The sequence below is a fragment of the Capsella rubella genome, unplaced genomic scaffold (genome assembly GCF_000375325.1).
Source record: "Capsella rubella cultivar Monte Gargano unplaced genomic scaffold, Caprub1_0 scaffold_6, whole genome shotgun sequence".
NCBI classification, from domain to species: Eukaryota; Viridiplantae; Streptophyta; class Magnoliopsida; order Brassicales; family Brassicaceae; genus Capsella; species Capsella rubella.
This window is the reverse complement of record NW_006238918.1, coordinates 7,591,006-7,609,223: the sequence shown is the minus strand read 5'-3', so window position 1 is coordinate 7,609,223 and position 18,218 is coordinate 7,591,006. Positions and strand designations below refer to the sequence as shown.

The 18,218-nt window shown below is 37.6% G+C and overlaps 2 protein-coding genes across 8 annotated transcripts; both read left to right on the top strand.

The window, feature by feature from the left end:
- The first annotated feature begins 522 nt into the window (after positions 1-522).
- LOC17882684 (AP-2 complex subunit alpha-2) lies at positions 523-9,215 on the top strand. Of its 4 annotated transcripts, XM_006289094.2 has the most exons (28): positions 524-883; positions 1,572-1,703; positions 2,071-2,196; positions 2,410-2,472; positions 2,553-2,650; positions 2,734-2,941; positions 3,134-3,205; positions 3,280-3,372; positions 3,729-3,830; positions 3,946-4,043; positions 4,316-4,397; positions 4,532-4,620; positions 4,762-4,867; positions 4,952-5,017; positions 5,213-5,319; positions 5,408-5,512; positions 5,625-5,745; positions 5,841-6,005; positions 6,120-6,356; positions 6,757-6,837; positions 6,971-7,135; positions 7,241-7,327; positions 7,412-7,537; positions 7,842-7,922; positions 8,011-8,082; positions 8,202-8,281; positions 8,361-8,530; positions 8,909-9,215. In XM_006289094.2, the coding sequence occupies exons 1-27, from the start codon at positions 758-760 to the stop codon at positions 8,518-8,520; spliced, it is 3,048 nt and encodes a 1,015-aa protein (XP_006289156.2). In that variant the 5' UTR covers positions 524-757; the 3' UTR covers positions 8,521-8,530; positions 8,909-9,215. The 4 variants fall into 4 exon arrangements, with proteins under 4 accessions (XP_023636510.1, XP_006289156.2, XP_023636509.1 ...); XM_023780742.1 differs by lacking the exon at positions 8,909-9,215 and having other exon boundaries at positions 523-883; positions 7,241-7,324; positions 8,361-8,853; XM_023780741.1 differs by lacking the exon at positions 8,909-9,215 and having other exon boundaries at positions 6,123-6,356; positions 8,361-8,853.
- Positions 9,216-9,551: 336 nt separating this feature from the next.
- LOC17884470 (AP-2 complex subunit alpha-2) lies at positions 9,552-18,086 on the top strand. Of its 4 annotated transcripts, none has more exons than XM_023780684.1 (27): positions 9,552-10,019; positions 10,820-10,951; positions 11,283-11,408; positions 11,623-11,685; positions 11,770-11,867; positions 11,952-12,159; positions 12,361-12,432; positions 12,508-12,600; positions 12,963-13,064; positions 13,180-13,277; positions 13,732-13,813; positions 13,939-14,027; positions 14,148-14,253; positions 14,336-14,401; positions 14,575-14,681; positions 14,762-14,866; positions 14,968-15,088; positions 15,185-15,334; positions 15,475-15,705; positions 16,027-16,107; positions 16,239-16,403; positions 16,516-16,602; positions 16,690-16,815; positions 17,092-17,172; positions 17,248-17,319; positions 17,427-17,506; positions 17,592-18,086. In XM_023780684.1, the coding sequence occupies exons 1-27, from the start codon at positions 9,894-9,896 to the stop codon at positions 17,755-17,757; spliced, it is 3,033 nt and encodes a 1,010-aa protein (XP_023636452.1). In that variant the 5' UTR covers positions 9,552-9,893; the 3' UTR covers positions 17,758-18,086. The 4 variants fall into 4 exon arrangements, with proteins under 4 accessions (XP_023636452.1, XP_023636451.1, XP_023636450.1 ...); XM_023780683.1 differs by having other exon boundaries at positions 15,472-15,705; XM_023780682.1 differs by having other exon boundaries at positions 15,185-15,349.
- Positions 18,087-18,218: the final 132 nt, after the last annotated feature.

The following is an 18,218-nucleotide window of genomic DNA, read 5'->3' as shown; positions in this document are numbered from 1 at the left end:
CCCATCATTAACTTTAATATTCCAATTAATCTATATTCCTTCAACTGTAACTTTTGTGTAAATTAATAAAGTTTATAATCACATTTCGTATTCAATAATCCGAAACAGACAAAAGAATGAAATACATATTTCTCCAGACCGACACAATTGTATGCCTACTCGATTCGGTCCCATAAATATTGTGGTGGGACAAAGCTTAGCCCATATACACAACAACGGCATGACCCGACCCGAGCTAACCCGATTTCTCATCGTAAAATTGAATGCATTCACCGCGACAAAGTAAAAGTGAAACGAATTAATGAGCTGCAGTAAATAAAATATTACCCTAGAGGGTGCAAGGAGACGAGTTTTTGACAAAATAGTACGCAAACTTATAAATTATCAAATTGAGTCCAAAGGCCTAGACGCGTAATTTTGTTTTTTGACGAGTCAATTTAGGATTTTCCAAAATTACACAAAAAAATTAAACAGTCATTAGTTGTAAATAAAGAAAAGTATAAGTCGTCTGACTCTCCCCCGCAGGCTTCTCTCTCCTCGTGTGCAAAGATCACTCTCTCCTTTTGAATTTTCTTCCATCGGAGGTGTCATTATTTACGTTTCTGGATTCGGGTTTCGATCTCTGCTCCCAGCGAATTTGCTTATGCTTCAGCTCTAGTTTGCGATTTTACTTCCTTGGTAGATCCGGTTTGGTGAGTTTCGATCTGCTCCGTGTGAGGCGGCGGAGGACGGTGGATCTGCGGGACTCGGTTCCACCATGACCGGAATGAGAGGTCTCTCAGTCTTCATTAGCGACATACGTAATTGCCAGAACAAGGAAGCCGAGCGACTCAGAGTTGATAAAGAGCTCGGGAACATACGTACATGCTTCAAAAATGAAAAGGTTTGAGGCTTCTTCTCTGTGGGCAGTCCATTATCTTCTTTTTTTGTTTTATCTGTATTATATTCTCAATTGAGAGTGGTAATTCAGTGTCCAAGTATCCCTTGAGGTTCTGTATTGATTACAGATATGTGAGATACTTCTCCTTATGAGATTGTTTTACTTAAAAATTAATTAGAATTCCTTATGTTAGAGATGAGGATAGGTTGATAAAAGGAGTTAGAGAAGAATGTAGTTGAAACAAAGATGCAGTGTAGTGTTTCCGTTGTATAGCTAGCCATTTTATTACTCTTTAAAACATCATTACTGCTTTCTAATGGAATGTCGTGAGTATATTTCAAGTTGATAGATGGAAGACTATAAACTATTCTATGTTTATTTAAGAACATAATTATATTAGAGTGCTATAAGGAAAGAAAGGCCAGGCAGTAACTTCGGTTATGTAGTGATGGTCTAAGGAAAGAATGAAGGGTTACTGAAAGATTTACAATAGCTAATTAAGAAGAGTTATGTTGATGTCGCGGTGAAATTCCGGTTCCATACCATAAGTAGCAGAGCTGTAGCCGACCTGTAGTGTCCATGTGTGGCCAGTTGGACCAACACCAGATTTATTCGTAGAAAGAGTTTCATTTTAGAAATGAATTAAATGCACTCTTTGATTACTTTCTCCTCGTTGTTTTATATTTTACAGGTTTTGACACCATATAAAAAGAAGAAATATGTTTGGAAAATGCTTTATATACATATGTTAGGCTACGATGTGGATTTTGGCCATATGGAGGCGGTTTCGCTTATATCTGCGCCAAAGTATCCAGAAAAGCAGGTAAGTCGATGTTTTGTTTTCTCAAGAAATGAAATATTGCTTTCTAAGGCTAGGAGAAGAGAATAGGTGGGGGTATTTCTCTGATTCAAGTCTAGTGATTAAGCTCAAAAAAAGAAAAAAAAAAAACTCAGAAGATAGTGGAATGGTAGACTTTGATACTATTTCACGCCCTTGCAACTTATTCAGTTTGGATGGCCTTGGTATAGTATTGGAGGCATTTATTTATATGCATGACTTACTTAGTAACTTCTTAGCAACTCTTAACCAGGAACTATTCTTGTATCCCAAGGGTTTGCGTTTTCAATTTATATTGTTTTATGTTCCTGACCTAATTTGCAGGTATTAAACTTTTCATCAATGATTACAGGTTGGCTACATTGTTACATCTTGTTTGCTCAATGAAAATCATGACTTTTTGAGGTTGGCAATAAATACAGTGCGGAACGATATTATCGGTCGGAATGAGACTTTCCAATGCCTAGCACTGACCTTGGTATGTGGTCTCTTGTCCATACTACGTTGAGATCTTACAGCATAGTTAGGTCTTTCTGATTAAGAGATGTAGTTAAATGGCTGTTTTAGTGAAAGTCTTTGAATACATTATGTCTTTCGTGCTCTATGCATGATTTAAAGCCTTTTTACTACATTAAATTGGTATTAGTTTTTCCTAGCTTTCTTACCTTGCCATGCTTTCTCTGTCCTGTAGGTTGGAAATATCGGTGGAAGAGATTTTGCTGAGTCATTGGCTCCTGATGTTCAAAAGCTACTTGTAAGTGATTCCAAAGGACGACAAGCTATGGGTTATATTCAATATAAGTGAAAATATTAAATGGGGCTTGTTTGCTGCAGATTTCTAGTAGTTGCAGACCTCTTGTAAGGAAAAAAGCAGCATTATGCCTACTGCGATTATTCCGAAAAAATCCTGATGCTGTCAACGTGGATGGCTGGTATGTATTAATACTCTGGGGTTACTGGTTGTTTGGTTTTACTCGTGCATCTTTCATATATCCTCATCGTCATGTATATTCAGGGCGGATCGTATGGCACAACTCTTGGATGAACGAGATCTTGGTGTCTTGACATCCTCTACAAGTCTTCTTGTAGCTCTGGTATCTTATAATCATGAGGCGTACTCAAGTTGTCTACCTAAATGTGTCAAAATATTGGAACGCCTTGCTAGGAACCAGGACGTCCCTCAGGAGTACACATACTATGGCATTCCATCTCCTTGGCTGCAGGTTTGTCTTAACCCAGCTTATTTAGTCTTGTTTAACATAGCTGTATTTTTTTTAGTCACATCTTTTTCCATTCCCCTGCTTTTAAACATTTTATGTGAAATAAGCCTATAAAGAGGCTTGACCCAGCTTTGGTGTATTTTTGTTGCTCAGTTAAAGGTACCTTGGATACTTATATATCTGTGATTAGTACAGGTTAAGGCAATGAGGGCTCTTCAATATTTCCCAACCATTGAAGATCCCAGTACCAGAAAAGCTCTCTTTGAGGTTCATTTTTTCTTGTGTAAATCTTTAAAAAAAAATTTTGTATTCTCTCTCATGACATTTCATGGAAATTTCAGGTCCTTCAGCGAATATTGATGGGAACAGATGTTGTAAAAAATGTGAATAAGAACAATGCATCTCATGCTGTTCTGTTTGAAGCTCTATCCCTGGTAAGTTCGTGAAACAGCTGAGGAAAAATTTGATGCCATGAAATTTACTAGTGCACCAATCTCTATCCCATTCCTCTTTACACCTCCTTAACTTCTGGTTCAATCACATTTACTCAAAACAGAATACTAATGTGTGCTTGAATATTTTAAAATATTTTTTTGGCTTTGCTGGAGAAACTTCGTGTGTTTGAATTCTTTGTCGGTTCTTATTCTTGTTTGAACGTAAATAATATTACTTGCTCTGCGTGAAGGTTTGACACTATTTCTAAGAGGTTTATCATGGATAGTTGTGAGTTTGCTCAACAATCTCTGGCTTAGTGTGCAACCTCCTAACTTGTTAATCTGTTTCAATATAGGTCATGCATCTTGATGCTGAGAAGGAAATGATGTCACAGTGTGTTGCTCTTCTTGGCAAGTTTATTTCTGTCCGGGAACCCAACATCAGATATCTAGGCTTGGTAAGATCTCAGATACCCACTTCCTGTATCTAAGCCTAGCTAGAACAGTAACTTGTAAAGTGTTTGGTGGTGCACTATGTGGCTTCTCATGATGCATGTATTGAAAACATTGCAGGAAAATATGACACGAATGCTGATGGTCACAGATGTTCAAGATATCATAAAAAAGCATCAGTCTCAGATAATCACCTCCTTGAAAGACCCTGACATCAGGTTAGTTTAATTTTCCATCTCAGCATCAGCTTTTATGGCTTGTGAACCCGGATCAGTACCTCTTTAATGCTCTAGTTTGGAACCAGAACAACAATTTTTTTAATCATGAAATCAGTCATAGCTCTATTATTTTTATCTTAAGTCCATTAGGTATTAATCCTATTCCCGTTGCAAATTGTGGCTTCTGTTTCAAGAATAAATAGTTTGATTTATATTCTCTTGGCTCTTTTGCTAATGGTATCAGATTCACTATTGGTTTCAACTTTCTGCAGTATTCGTAGACGAGCTCTTGATTTGCTATATGGGATGTGTGATGTGTCAAATGCAAAGGATATAGTCGAAGAGTTGTTGCAGGTAATTCTTTGACCTTGCTTCATATTGATATTTTCTTGATTTGTAATCTCCTTATGACTTGTGAAGTTTAACAGAAAGGAAGGATTAAGTTGTGTAGTGTTTAAGCTTACATGGAACCTAAAAATACATTGCAGTATCTTAGCACAGCAGAGTTTTCTATGCGGGAGGAATTATCACTTAAAGCTGCTATCCTAGCTGAGAAGTTTGCTCCTGATCTATCATGGTAAGGAGAACTCGAAAAAAGTATATGCACACCTTTTTCATGCACACAATTTGGTTACAGTGACATGCATTGGCCATTTGGTGTCACTTTTTAGATCCTTACACAAACAACTGGTTGAGATGTTAACTTTGATGTTCTCAGGTATGTAGATGTGATCCTTCAGTTGATCGACAAGGCTGGGGATTTTGTTAGCGATGATATTTGGTTTCGTGTTGTTCAGTTTGTCACAAATAATGAAGACCTGCAGGTTTAAAAACGTTTTTAGGATAAATTATATTGTTTATCCTACTCATGACACTCAGAAAGCTTACAACTGTTTTTTATATGACAGCCATACGCCGCATCAAAAGCAAGAGAATATTTGGACAAAATCGCAATACATGAGACCATGGTGAAGGTTGTGCATTCTCGCTTCCCATTAACACATTCTCTATATTGCATATTGCTGATAAATAATAATGTAATTTAAATTGGAATTAGAGCTACTACCTTGCTACACATTCTGATACAGTTATATCTGTATCTAAATTGTTTGCAAAGTACAAAATAAGAATGCTTAATACCAAAATATTGGTTATCTTCTAATTTTCAGGTCAGTGCTTATATTTTGGGGGAGTATGGTCACCTTTTAGCTAGACAACCTGGATGTAGTGCAAGTGAACTCTTTAGCATCTTACATGAAAAGCTTCCCACAGTATCGTAAGGGCAACACAAATGCTGCATTGTGCTCTTCTTCTCTTTGGGTATGTCTTAAATGCTTCCTCTTTTCCCTTTTTTCTTTTCTCAGGACTCCCACCATTCCTATTCTTCTTTCCACATATGCGAAGCTTCTTATGCACACTCAACCCCCCGATCCAGAACTGCAAAAAAGAATTTGGGCTGTATTTAAGAAGTGAGACTTGCAAACCTTGTTGTCCTTCCCAATATTTTGCTTATTATTTTATGTTCTGTTTATATTTTCTGGTAATCCAATCGAATTTCCTAAAAAAATTTTGTTTTGGCAGGTATGAGAGTTGTATTGATGTAGAAATACAGCAGAGGGCAGTTGAATACTTTGAGTTGAGTAAAAAAGGAGCTGCCTTTATGGATGTATTAGCTGAGATGCCAAAATTTCCAGAGCGCCAGGTTTGTAAAACATTTTATGACTCTATGAGTTACTGTGAAAGGACGTTTGTGCTAATAGATCTAATGCTGGTTTTTTTTCTGTGTCTCTTCCATAGTCTTCATTGATCAAAAAGGCAGAAGACGTTGAAGACACCGCAGACCAGAGTGCCATTAAGCTTAGAGCACAACAACAGCCTTCAAATGCTTTGGTTTTGGCTGACCCACAGCCTGTTAACGGGGCACCCCCACCTTTGAAGGTTCCAATTGTTAGTGGAAGCATGGTGAGTACTTCTCTTTGTAGGCCCCGAATGAGTCATGTTTTGTGTGCTCTGTCTTATATAGCACATACTATTATCTTATTATCTCTCACAGTCTGTTTTTCCTTACTTGTCTAGCAGGACCCCAATTCAGTTGCTCGATCTCTCTCTCAGCCTAATGGAACTTTAAGTAATATAGATCCACAAACTCCATCACCCGATCTCCTTAGCGACCTGCTCGGTCCTCTTGCAATAGAGGCTCCACCTGGAGTTGTCTCAACTGAACATCATGGTCCCATAGGGGGAGAAGGAGTTCTAGAAGAAGTTGATGGTTCCGCCATTGTACCTGTGGAAGAGCAACCAAATTCAGTGGAGGTATTTCTTCTTCCTTTGCTTTCTTTAGCATAGTATATCTTAGCATGGATAGAATTATACTTCTACTTTCTTCAAGATAATTATTTCCCTATGTTTTTAAATTATCGGTCATTTTTCCGTTCTGTTACCTCATTTGTATTTATTACTTGGAAATGTTATAATGTTTACTTAGATGGAATTTACCTGAGAAGTTCTTCTCACATAATACTCTCTGAGGAGTTTCTAGATTTTTATTTTCACATAATAATGTTACAGGTGCTAAACTTGATGGACTTGTCGTAATTAACATTGTATAGATTTACAGTTGATATCAGTAAATGAAACCAAACCATTTTTGTACATCATAGTACTATTGACATGCTAGAATTGTTTTCTTATACACTTTTGTTTTCTTTAACAGCTGATCGGAAATATTGCCGAGAGATTTCATGCTTTATGTTTGAAAGACAGTGGTGTCTTATATGAGGATCCTCATATCCAGGTTTATTTTTCTAATCTCAGTTATTTTCTCGCTGCTTTTATCTATTCTAGTACGCAGATTGCAGACAGGAAAGGCTCCTATTTTTTTTTTAGCTTTATTATGTTCCACGTTATGTAATTGTTGGTATCCTCAGATTGGCATCAAAGCTGAATGGAGAGGACACCATGGGAGACTTGTTCTCTTCATGGGAAACAAGAATACTTCTCCACTTACATCAGTCCAAGCTCTGATACTACCCCCTGCCCATTTAAAATTAGATCTGTCTCCAGTACCTGATACAATTCCTCCTCGAGCACAGGTACTTTTGTTTGTTGTTTTTTTCTTTTTCAATTTATTACTCAATCCGTCAATTTCCACTCATTTCTGTGTATACTAAGTGTTGCAATTTATTTCATGGTTATAGGTACAATCTCCACTTGAAGTGATGAACATCCGCGCTAGTAGAGATGTTGCGGTTTTGGATTTCTCCTACAAGTTTGGTACAAACGTGGTACTTACTGCTACCTTCTTTTTTGGTGAATGGTTTTGGTATAATAGTTTCTATGCCTCTTTTTGATATGCTGAATATTTATAGGTCAGTGCCAAATTACGCATCCCAGCAACCTTGAATAAGTTTCTTCAACCTCTACAATTGACATCTGAAGAGTTCTTCCCACAGTGGAGAGCACTTTCAGGGCCACCCTTGAAACTTCAGGAAGTTGTATGTATCTCCTCAGCTTATCTGACCAAATATCAAATAGTGCATGAGAGAAGTAAAAATGATCCTAATATTTTTTTTCCAAGAAATTAGTGAATTCTCTTTCTCTGTAAAATCCTTGTAACAGACTAATGATCGTTCTTGCTAAATCACAGCACTTATAGATAGCATCCGATATCCATTGATGATTCGTTCAAAATGTTGTCACTCAAAATGTTGATAGATGACTTTCAACACTTCTACATATGCTTGTTAATGCAGTATTACTTAAACATGTATCATAATCCGAATCTGCAATGTCTTGCAGGTTAGAGGTGTAAGACCTCTTGCTCTTCCGGAAATGGCAAACCTTTTCAACAGTTTCCATGTGACGATATGCCCTGGGCTTGTAAGTAATTTGTTTACGATCTCAGTTTTTTTCATCCCACATGCTTGTTGCACACCTTTAAATTAACTTGTATTGTTTTCTGTTGTAGGATCCAAACCCTAATAATCTAGTGGCAAGCACAACCTTCTACTCAGAAAGTACAGGAGCCATGCTCTGTTTGGTGAGAACTAAGTTTCTCCTACTGGTTTTGGCACTTGTTCTAAATTTCTTATACATACACATAATACTACGCTCTCAAAAGTCTGTTGTGTGACATTGTTCGTGTTTTGTAATTTTCAGGCAAGAATAGAAACAGACCCAGCGGACAGAACCCAATTGAGGATGACAGTAGGCTCTGGGGATCCTTCCCTTACATTTGAGTATGACATTTCTGCCTCTTCAACTTCAGACACAACTTGTTTTCATCTGCAGTTGTTGACCGACCTCTTTTATGTACAGATTGAAAGAATTTATCAAGGAACAGCTTATTACAATTCCAATGGGATCTCGAGCTATTGTTCCAGCAGCAGGACAAGGACCAGCACCATCTGTAGCTCAACCGCCTAGCCCAGCGAATTTAGCTGATGATCCTGGAGCTCTACTTGCTGGCTTACTTTAAATTGATCGGGGTAAGATATTACTTGCACATGTCGAAAGTTTTTTTTTTCCGTTATTGTAGAATGTAATGTTGAAAATATGGAATGATGGGAGAGTAAATGTAGAGAAAAGGGAGAAAGAGGGAGGAGGGGGAGGGTTTAATAGAAAGCTAGTTTTTGATCATATTTGTGCCTGTTATCCGAAGCGGGTGAGTTGAGTTAGCTACAAAATTTTGCGTTCATTCTGCACATTTGTATTGTGAGATCAGTGGTTGTATAAGCTTTTTTCCTGTTCCTAAATATTCTCAGTCAGTTTCTTCATTATTTATGTGAGAGAAGGTCTATTTTTTGCACTAGAGATTCTAATCTAGTCATATCATACTTATAATCATCAAATCATATGACTACTAGGTTTTACAAAGATGTTCCAAACTTCATAAAGAAGTGTACAATATCGTCTCAATCCCAAGCATACATATCCGACACAGAATTGTATTGTCATTAAGAGAAGGGTGTGCTCTGTCCCATTGTCTCACCTTGAGTGTTTCGGTTATCCTTGTTTCTTGAAGCATCCATGTAATCTCTATATCCATTGCACTTGTCACTATCATCTCCTTTGAGTAGCCCGGTCAGCGAGAAATATATTTGGGGTTCGAATTACATGTTGTCCTAGTCAAGACTCAAAACTTTATCTAGCCTTTAACTATTTTGTTGTTGTCATTGCCATATCATTCCATATACATCCCATATCATGTCTCCATGACATGCAATGTTGCCTCGATTTCTGGTTTCACAAATCACAACAGGCATTGATTCGGGATGTTTGTGAGCTTGCGTCAAATTTGAATAAAACACCAACGGCATGACCCGAATTCACAACCCGATTATCCCAGGGTGCACTAAAATATACCATCTGCATTTACCGTGACCGAAAACGGTAATTTTAAATAAATAAACAAAAAAAATATTACCCAAATAAGTAGCAGAAGACGATTTTTTGACAAAATAGTACACAAACTTATAAATTCTCAAATTCAGTCCCAATGCCTAGACGCATAAATTTCGGATTTTCGAAATCCATAGGTTTACCAAAAATTGTCTAAAACAAAATTAAACAAAATTGGATTGTCATAGTTGTAAATAAAGAAAAGTAAAAGTCGTCTCACTCCTCCCCGTTTCTGAGATCGTCGTCGTCTTCAGATCACTTAGCTTTTGAATTTTCTTCCAATTGGAGGTGCCATTTCCCGTTTCTAGATTAGGGTTTCGATCTCAGCTTTCGCGAATTGCTTATGTTTCATCTGTAGTCTACGGGTTCACGTCGTAGTTAGATCTGGTATCGCGAGTTTGGATCTGCGCCGTGTGAAGCGGCGGCGGATTTGAAGGATTCGGCTCCACCATGAGCGGAATGAGAGGTCTCTCCGTATTTATTAGTGACATTCGTAATTGCCAGAACAAGGAAGCGGAGAGACTCCGAGTTGATAAAGAGCTCGGAAACATACGCACATGCTTCAAGAATGAGAAGGTTTGTGTCAATTACCTCCCTTTTTTGTTTTCTATCTCTTATTCTCAACTGGGAGAGATAAGTCAGTGTCCAAGTAGCCGCTGAGGTTCTATATTGATATTAGAGATTTCTCCTTTGCAGCTACCTTATTCTATTGTTTCACTTAGAATCAGTTAGAGCTATTAGGTTGATGAGGAAGTTAGAAAAGAATGTAGTTGAATCAAGATTCCCCGAATTTTTCTAATCGGGAAAACCAGAGTTGCTCAGTGTAAAGTTTTTACTTAACACAAATTATGTACCTGGAATGGCAGTATAATGTTTCTGTTGTATAATCCTTGGTGATTAGCCATTATTCTACCTTTTGAAACATCACTACTACTGCTTTCTACTTGGAATGTCATTTGTGTATTTCAAGTTGATAGATGGGAGACAATAAACTACTACTTGTTAATTCTTCTTCCGAGTGATCAGTGAAATTGTATAAGAACATTGAATATCTGAGCATATTTTGGAACTAGAAGGAAATGATAGCCAGGCAGTAAATTGGGTTATGTAGTAATGGTCTAAGGAAAGAAATCAAGGTTACTGAAAGATTGGAATAGCGAATTCTGTAGTTCAGTAAGCTGTGTTGATGTAAGACGTTTTGGGTAAAATGTTGGTTCCATACCCTAAGTAGAAGATCTGTAGCCGGCCTGTAGTGTCCATGTGTGGCCAGTTGTACCAATACCAGGTTTATTTTTGAGTTTCATTGTAGAAATGAATAAAATAGTTAATCATGCACTCTTTGATATCTTTCTCCATTTTTATTTTTCATTTTACAGGTTTTGACACCATATAAAAAGAAGAAATATGTCTGGAAAATGCTTTATATACATATGCTAGGCTATGATGTGGATTTTGGCCATATGGAGGCAGTTTCTCTTATATCTGCACCAAAGTATCCAGAAAAGCAGGTAAACCATCGTTTTGTTTGCTCAAGAAATGAAATTGCTTCGAAGGCTAGGAGAAGAGTATAGGTGGGGGAATTTGTTTGATTCAAGTCTAGTTGTCAAAGCTAGATATAGTGGAAAGCTAGATCTAGATACTATTTCTCGTGCTTAGAACTTATGCAGTTTGACTGGACCTGGTTAAGTATTGGAGTCATTTGCTTATACGCATGAGTTACTTAGTAATATCTTAGGTACTCTTAACCATGCATTGTATCCCAAGGGTTTGAATTTTAATTTATTCTTTTATGCTCCCTACCTAAGTTGCTGGTATTAAAATTTCCATCAATGATTACAGGTTGGCTACATTGTTACATCTTGCTTGCTCAATGAGAACCATGACTTTTTGAGGTTGGCAATAAATACAGTGCGGAACGATATTATTGGTCGGAATGAGACTTTCCAGTGCCTAGCATTGACCTTGGTATGTGATCGTTTTTCTATTCTGAGATTAAATCTGAGAGCATACTGAGGTCTTTCTAATGATGAGATGCAGTTAAATGACTGTTTTATTCGAAGTCGTTGGATACATTATATCTTTTGTGCTCTACCATTTCACGATTCAAAGTCATTTACTTCAATAAACTGGTGCTTCCTTTTATGCTCTCTTACCCTGCAATGCTTACTTCGTCCTGTAGGTTGGAAATATTGGTGGAAGAGATTTTTCTGAATCATTGGCACCTGATGTTCAAAAGCTACTTGTAAGTAACTCCTAAAGATGACAGGTTATGGGTTTTCTTCAATAGAAGTAATCATATTAATATTATGGAGCTTGTTTGCTGCAGATTTCTAGTAGTTGTAGACCTCTCGTAAGGAAAAAAGCAGCACTATGCCTACTGCGCTTATTCCGTAAAAATCCTGATGCTGTCAACGTGGATGGCTGGTATGTTTAATACTCTGGGGTTACTGGTTGTTTGATTTTTCTCCTACATCTTTTATATATATTCTCATTGCCATATACTTTCAGGGCGGATCGTATGGCACAACTTTTGGATGAACGAGATCTTGGTGTGTTGACATCTTCTACAAGTCTTCTTGTGGCTCTGGTATCTAATAATCATGAGGCGTACTCAAGTTGTCTACCTAAATGTGTCAAAATACTGGAACGTCTTGCTAGGAACCAGGACGTTCCTCAGGAGTACACGTACTATGGCATTCCATCTCCTTGGCTGCAGGTTTGTCTTAACTGGCTTATTTAGTCTTGTTTAACATAGCTTAAATTTTTTTTAGTCACATCCTTTTTCCAATCCCATGCATTATAAACCTTTTATATAGAATTAGCTTATAGACGTAGAGGCTTGACCCAGCTTTGGTGTATTTTGTTGCTCAGTTAAAGGTGTCTTGGATACTTATATATATATCTTTGGTTAGTACAGGTTAAGGCAATGAGGGCTCTTCAATATTTTCCAACCATTGAAGATCCCAGTATCAGAAAAGCTCTCTTTGAGGTTCAGTTTTTTCTTGTGTAAAACTCTTATATATATCTTTGAATTCTCTCTCATGGCATTTCATGGAAATTTCAGGTCCTTCAGCGAATATTGATGGGGACAGATGTTGTGAAAAATGTGAATAAGAACAATGCGTCTCATGCTGTGCTGTTTGAAGCTCTAGCCCTGGTAAGTTCTTAAGGCAGCTGGGGAAAAAAGTTGATACCATGAATTTTACTAGTGCACTTGTCTCTCTCCCATTCCCCTTCCCCTTCCCCTTCACACACACCTCCTCAACTTCCGGTTAAATTACATTTACTCAAAACAGAATACTGACTTGTGCATGGATCTTTTTTAATGGTTTTTTTTTTGCCTTGCTGGTGAAACCTACATGTGTCTGTATTTTTTTTTCTTGTTTAAAAGTAAGTTATATGACTTTCTCTGCTTGAAGGTTTCGACGCTATTTTTGAGAGTTATATCATGGATAGTTGACTTGCTTTTGCTGAATTACAGTATGCAACCTCCTAACTTATTAATGTGTTCCAATATAGGTCATGCATCTTGATGCGGAGAAGGAAATGATGTCACAGTGTGTTGCTCTTCTTGGCAAGTTTATTTCTGTCCGGGAACCCAACATCAGATATCTAGGCTTGGTAAGATCTCAGATACCCACTTCCTGTATCTAAGCCTAGCTAGAACAGTAATTTGTAAAGTGTTTGGTGGTGCACTATGGGGCTTCTCATGATGCATGTATTGAAAACATTGCAGGAAAATATGACACGAATGCTGATGGTCACAGATGTTCAAGATATCATAAAGAAGCATCAGTCTCAGATAATTACTTCCTTGAAAGACCCTGATATCAGGTTTGTTTAGATTTGCCATCTCAGCATCAGCTTTTATGGCTTGTGTACCCGGATCAGTATCTCTTTTACTGCTCAAACTTGGAACCAGTAGGACAATTTTTTTTAATCATGAAATCGGTCATTGATTCAGTATACCATATAATGTGGATTTGAGGGGAAAAAAAAGAGTAGATGTGGATTTAAGATCAATTCAGCCAGAATTAAAATTAGTGACATGAGTTGTATATGAAACTCTTAGGCAATGGAATCCAATAGGTAAGTACTGTTTCTTTGACCTTTTTAATAATAAGATGAACTTTTTTAATAATAAGATCGAGTACGACAGTCCATTTGGTCTTAATCCTATTTCAGTTGCAAATGGTGTATTCTGTTTTAAGATCCAATAGTTTAATTTATATTCTCTTGGTTCTTTTGCTATTTCTATCAGACTCATTATTGGTTGAAATTTCTGCAGTATTCGTAGGCGTGCTCTTGATTTGCTCTATGGAATGTGCGATGTGTCAAATGCAAAGGATATAGTCGAAGAGTTGTTGCAAGTAAGTGTTTGACCTTGCTTCAAATTGATATTTTATTTATAGTGTCCTTATGACTTGATAAGTTTATCACAAAGGAAGGATTATGTAGTGTTTAAGCTTACATGAAACCCAAATATACATTACAGTATCTTAGCACAGCAGAGTTTTCCATGCGGGAGGAATTATCACTTAAAGCTGCTATTCTTGCTGAGAAGTTTGCTCCTGATCTATCATGGTAAGGAGAACTCCACAAAAAGTATATGTACACTTTTTTCATGCAGACAATTTTGGTTACAGTGACCTTTAGACCCTTACACTAGCAGTTGGTCAAAGATTCTAATTTTGATGTTCTCAGGTATGTTGATGTGATCCTTCAGTTGATCGACAAGGCTGGGGATTTCGTTAGTGATGACATTTGGTTTCGTGTGGTTCAGTTTGTAACAAATAATGAAGACCTTCAGGTTTCAAAATTGTTAGGAGAAATATATTGTTTATCCTAATAAAACATTCGAAAGTTGCTTACAATTTTCTTTGATCTGACAGCCTTATGCCGCATCAAAAGCAAGAGAATATCTGGACAAAGTCGCAATACATGAGACCATGTTGAAGGTTGTACATTCTCGTTTCTCATTAAAAAATCTTTATATTGCATATTCGGATTAGTTATAATATAACTTTAACTGGGTAACTAGAGTTACTACCTTGCTATTGTCTGTTCTGAATTGAAAAGTAGAAAATATCAATGCTTAATACGAACTTTTTGGTCATTTTCTATATTTCAGGTCAGTGCTTATATTTTGGGGGAGTATGGTCACCTTTTAGCTAGACAACCTGGATGCAGTGCTACTGAACTCTTTAGCATCTTACATGAGAAGCTTCCCACAGTGTCGTAAGGACAATACAAACTCCTCATTGTGTTCTTCTTGTCTTTGGGTATGTCTTAAAATGCCTCTTCTACTATTTCCTCAGGACTCCCACGATTCCTATTCTTCTTTCCACATATGCAAAGCTTCTTATGCACACTCAACCCCCGGATCCAGAACTGCAAAAAAAAATTTGGGCTGTATTTAAAAAGTGAGTGTAGCTAACCTTGTTGTCCTTTACCAGTCTCATTTTATGTTCTGTTATTTTTTGGTAATCAAATCAAGTTTCCTAAAAGAGTTTTATTTCGGCAGGTATGAGAGTTGTATTGATGTGGAGATACAACAGAGGGCAGTTGAATATTTTGAATTGAGTAAAAAAGGGGCTGCATTTATGGATGTATTAGCCGAAATGCCAAAATTCCCAGAGCGCCAGGTTTCAAAATTATTTATGATTCTATGAATGTTACTTTGAAAGGACGTTTGTGCTAATAGATCTGATGCTGGATTATTTTCCGTGTCTCTTCCATAGTCTTCATTGATTAAAAAGGCAGAAGACGTTGAAGATACCGCAGACCAGAGTGCCATCAAGCTTAGAACACAACAACAGCCTTCAAATGCTTTGGTTTTGGCTGACCCACAACCTGTTGATGGGGCACCCCCACCTTTGAAGGTGCCAATTGTAAGTGGAAGCACAGTAAGTATTTACTTCTCTTTGTAGGCTCCAGTTGACGAGACATTGTTCTTGTGCTTTGTCTTTATATAGCACCTAATTTTATCTTATTATCTCTGACAGTCTGTATTTCCTTGCATGTCTAGCAGGACCCTGATTCAGTGGCTCGATCTCTCTCTCAGCCATATGGAACTAGTAATATAGATCCACAAACTCCATCACCTGATCTCCTAAGTGACCTGCTTGGTCCTCTTGCGATAGAGGCTCCACCTGGATCTGTCTCTACCGAACAACATGGCCCCACACGGGCAGAAGGTGTTCCAGATGAAGTTGATGGTTCCGCCATTGTACCCGTTGAAGAGCAAGCAAATTCAGTGGAGGTATTCTTTTCTTCTTCTTTGGTTTCTTTGGCATGGATGAAGTTATACTTCTAATTTCTGTTTCCTCTTTTTGTAAATTATTTGGAAATGGTATTACAATTAGATGGAATTCTACCTGAGAGGTTCTATTTCACAGTTCTAATCTTCTCAGGAGTTGTTTCACATAATAATATTACAGCTGCTAAACTTGGTGGATTTGTCGTAATCGACATTGTATACATTTACAATTGATATCAATAGAAGAAACCAAATCATTATTGTACTCCATAGTACTGTTGACATGCTAGAATTGTTTTCTTATACACTTTTTTCCTCTAACAGCTGATCGGAAATATTGCCGAGAGATTTCATGCTCTATGTTTGAAAGACAGTGGTGTCTTATACGAGGATCCTCATATCCAGGTTTGTTTTTCCTATATCATTTCTTTTCTCGCTGCTTGTATCTATTCAGTACGCAGATTGCTGACAGGCAAGGCTCCTACTTTTTGAGCTTTCTTATGTTCCTCATTATGTTGATTGTTTATATTCCTCAGATTGGCATCAAAGCTGAATGGAGAGGACACCATGGGAGACTTGTTCTCTTCATGGGAAACAAGAATACTTCTCCACTTACATCAGTCCAAGCTTTGATACTACCCCCTGCCCATTTAAGACTAGATCTGTCTCCAGTACCTGATACGATTCCTCCTCGAGCACAGGTACATTTGTTTGTTGATTTTTTTCCAATTTACTACTCCATGTCTCAGTCTGTCAATTTCTACTCATTTCTGCGTACTTTACTAAGTGTTGTAATTTCTTTCATAATTATAGGTACAATCCCCACTTGAAGTGATGAACATCCGCCCTAGTAGGGATGTTGCGGTTTTGGATTTCTCCTACAAGTTTGGTACAAACCTGGTACTTACTGCAACTGTCCTTTTTGGTGAATGGTTTATTTAGTATGATAGTATGTGCGACTCTTTCTGACATGCTGGATATTTATAGGTTAGTGCAAAACTAAGAATCCCAGCAACCTTGAATAAGTTTCTTCAACCTCTGCAATTGACATCTGAAGAATTCTTCCCGCAATGGAGAGCACTTTCAGGGCCACCCTTGAAACTTCAAGAAGTTGTATGTATCTCCACATCTTCTCTGGCCAAATATCAAAGAAAAGTATTTGAGTAGTGCAGGAAAGAAGTAAAATTCTCCTGAGAATTTTCTTTTAAATGAAATTAGTGAATTTTGAGTTTAATCACAACGCTTGTAGATAACTGCAATATCCACTAATGATCGTTTAAGTGGCCCAAATCACTCATGCAGGACTTCCAACATGTCTACATATGCTTGTTAATGCAGCATTACGGTAACCTGTTATATACAGTAATCTGAAACTTCAACTTCTTTCAGGTTAGAGGTGTAAGACCACTTGCTCTTCCGGAAATGGCAAATCTATTCAACAGTTTCCATGTGACGATATGCCCTGGGCTTGTAAGTAATTTGGTTACAATCTCCCACATGCTTGTTGCACACCCTTTAAATTAACTGTAATGTTTTCTGTTGCAGGATCCAAACCCTAATAATCTAGTGGCAAGTACAACCTTCTACTCAGAAAGTACAGGAGCCATGCTCTGTTTGGTGAGCATTTTACCCAAGTTTCTCATACTGGTTTTGGCACTTGTCCTCAGTTATTGCACTCTCAAAGAGTCTGTTGTGTGACATTGTTCAAGTTTTGTGATTTTTAGGCAAGAATTGAAACAGACCCAGCAGACAGAACCCAACTGCGACTGACTGTAGGCTCTGGAGATCCTACTCTAACATTTGAGTATGATATCTCTGCCTCTTAACAGGAATTCAGCTTCAAACACAGTTTTTGTTCCTCTTCATTTATTGACCTCTTTTATCCACAGGTTGAAAGAATTCATCAAGGAACAATTAATCACTATACCAATGGGATCTCGAGCTCTAGTTCCAGCAGCAGGACCAGGACCAGCACCCACACCACCTGTAGCTCAACCGCCTAGCCCGGCCGCTTTAGCTGATGATCCAGGAGCTCTGCTTGCTGGCTTACTTTAACTTCATTGGGGTAAGAGAATACTTGCAGATATCGAAAAATATTTTTTTTTCGTTATTGTAGATTGTGTGGCAAAAAATGTGGAATGATAGGAGAGTAAATGTAGGACCGATGGGGAGAGGGGGAGGGTTGAATAGAAAATCTAGTTTTGATCATATTTGTGCCTGTTATCCAAAGCGGGCGAGTTGAGTTAGCTACGAAATTTTGCATTCATTCTGCACATTTGTATTGTGAGGTCAAGTGGTTGATCAGCTCTTGCTCTTGTTCCTATATATTTTCAATCTGTTTCTCCAATGATTTATCTAAGTGAATGAATCTCTGTTTCTCGCCTTGTTTGGTCTTATTTTATGTCATTGAGAGGTTTTAATCTCTAGTAAATCCAGTAACTAGAGGAGGGAAATTACCAAAACACATCCCAAACGCATAACATTTCAACAATTAAAAACCTTATCTACTTTAAGGA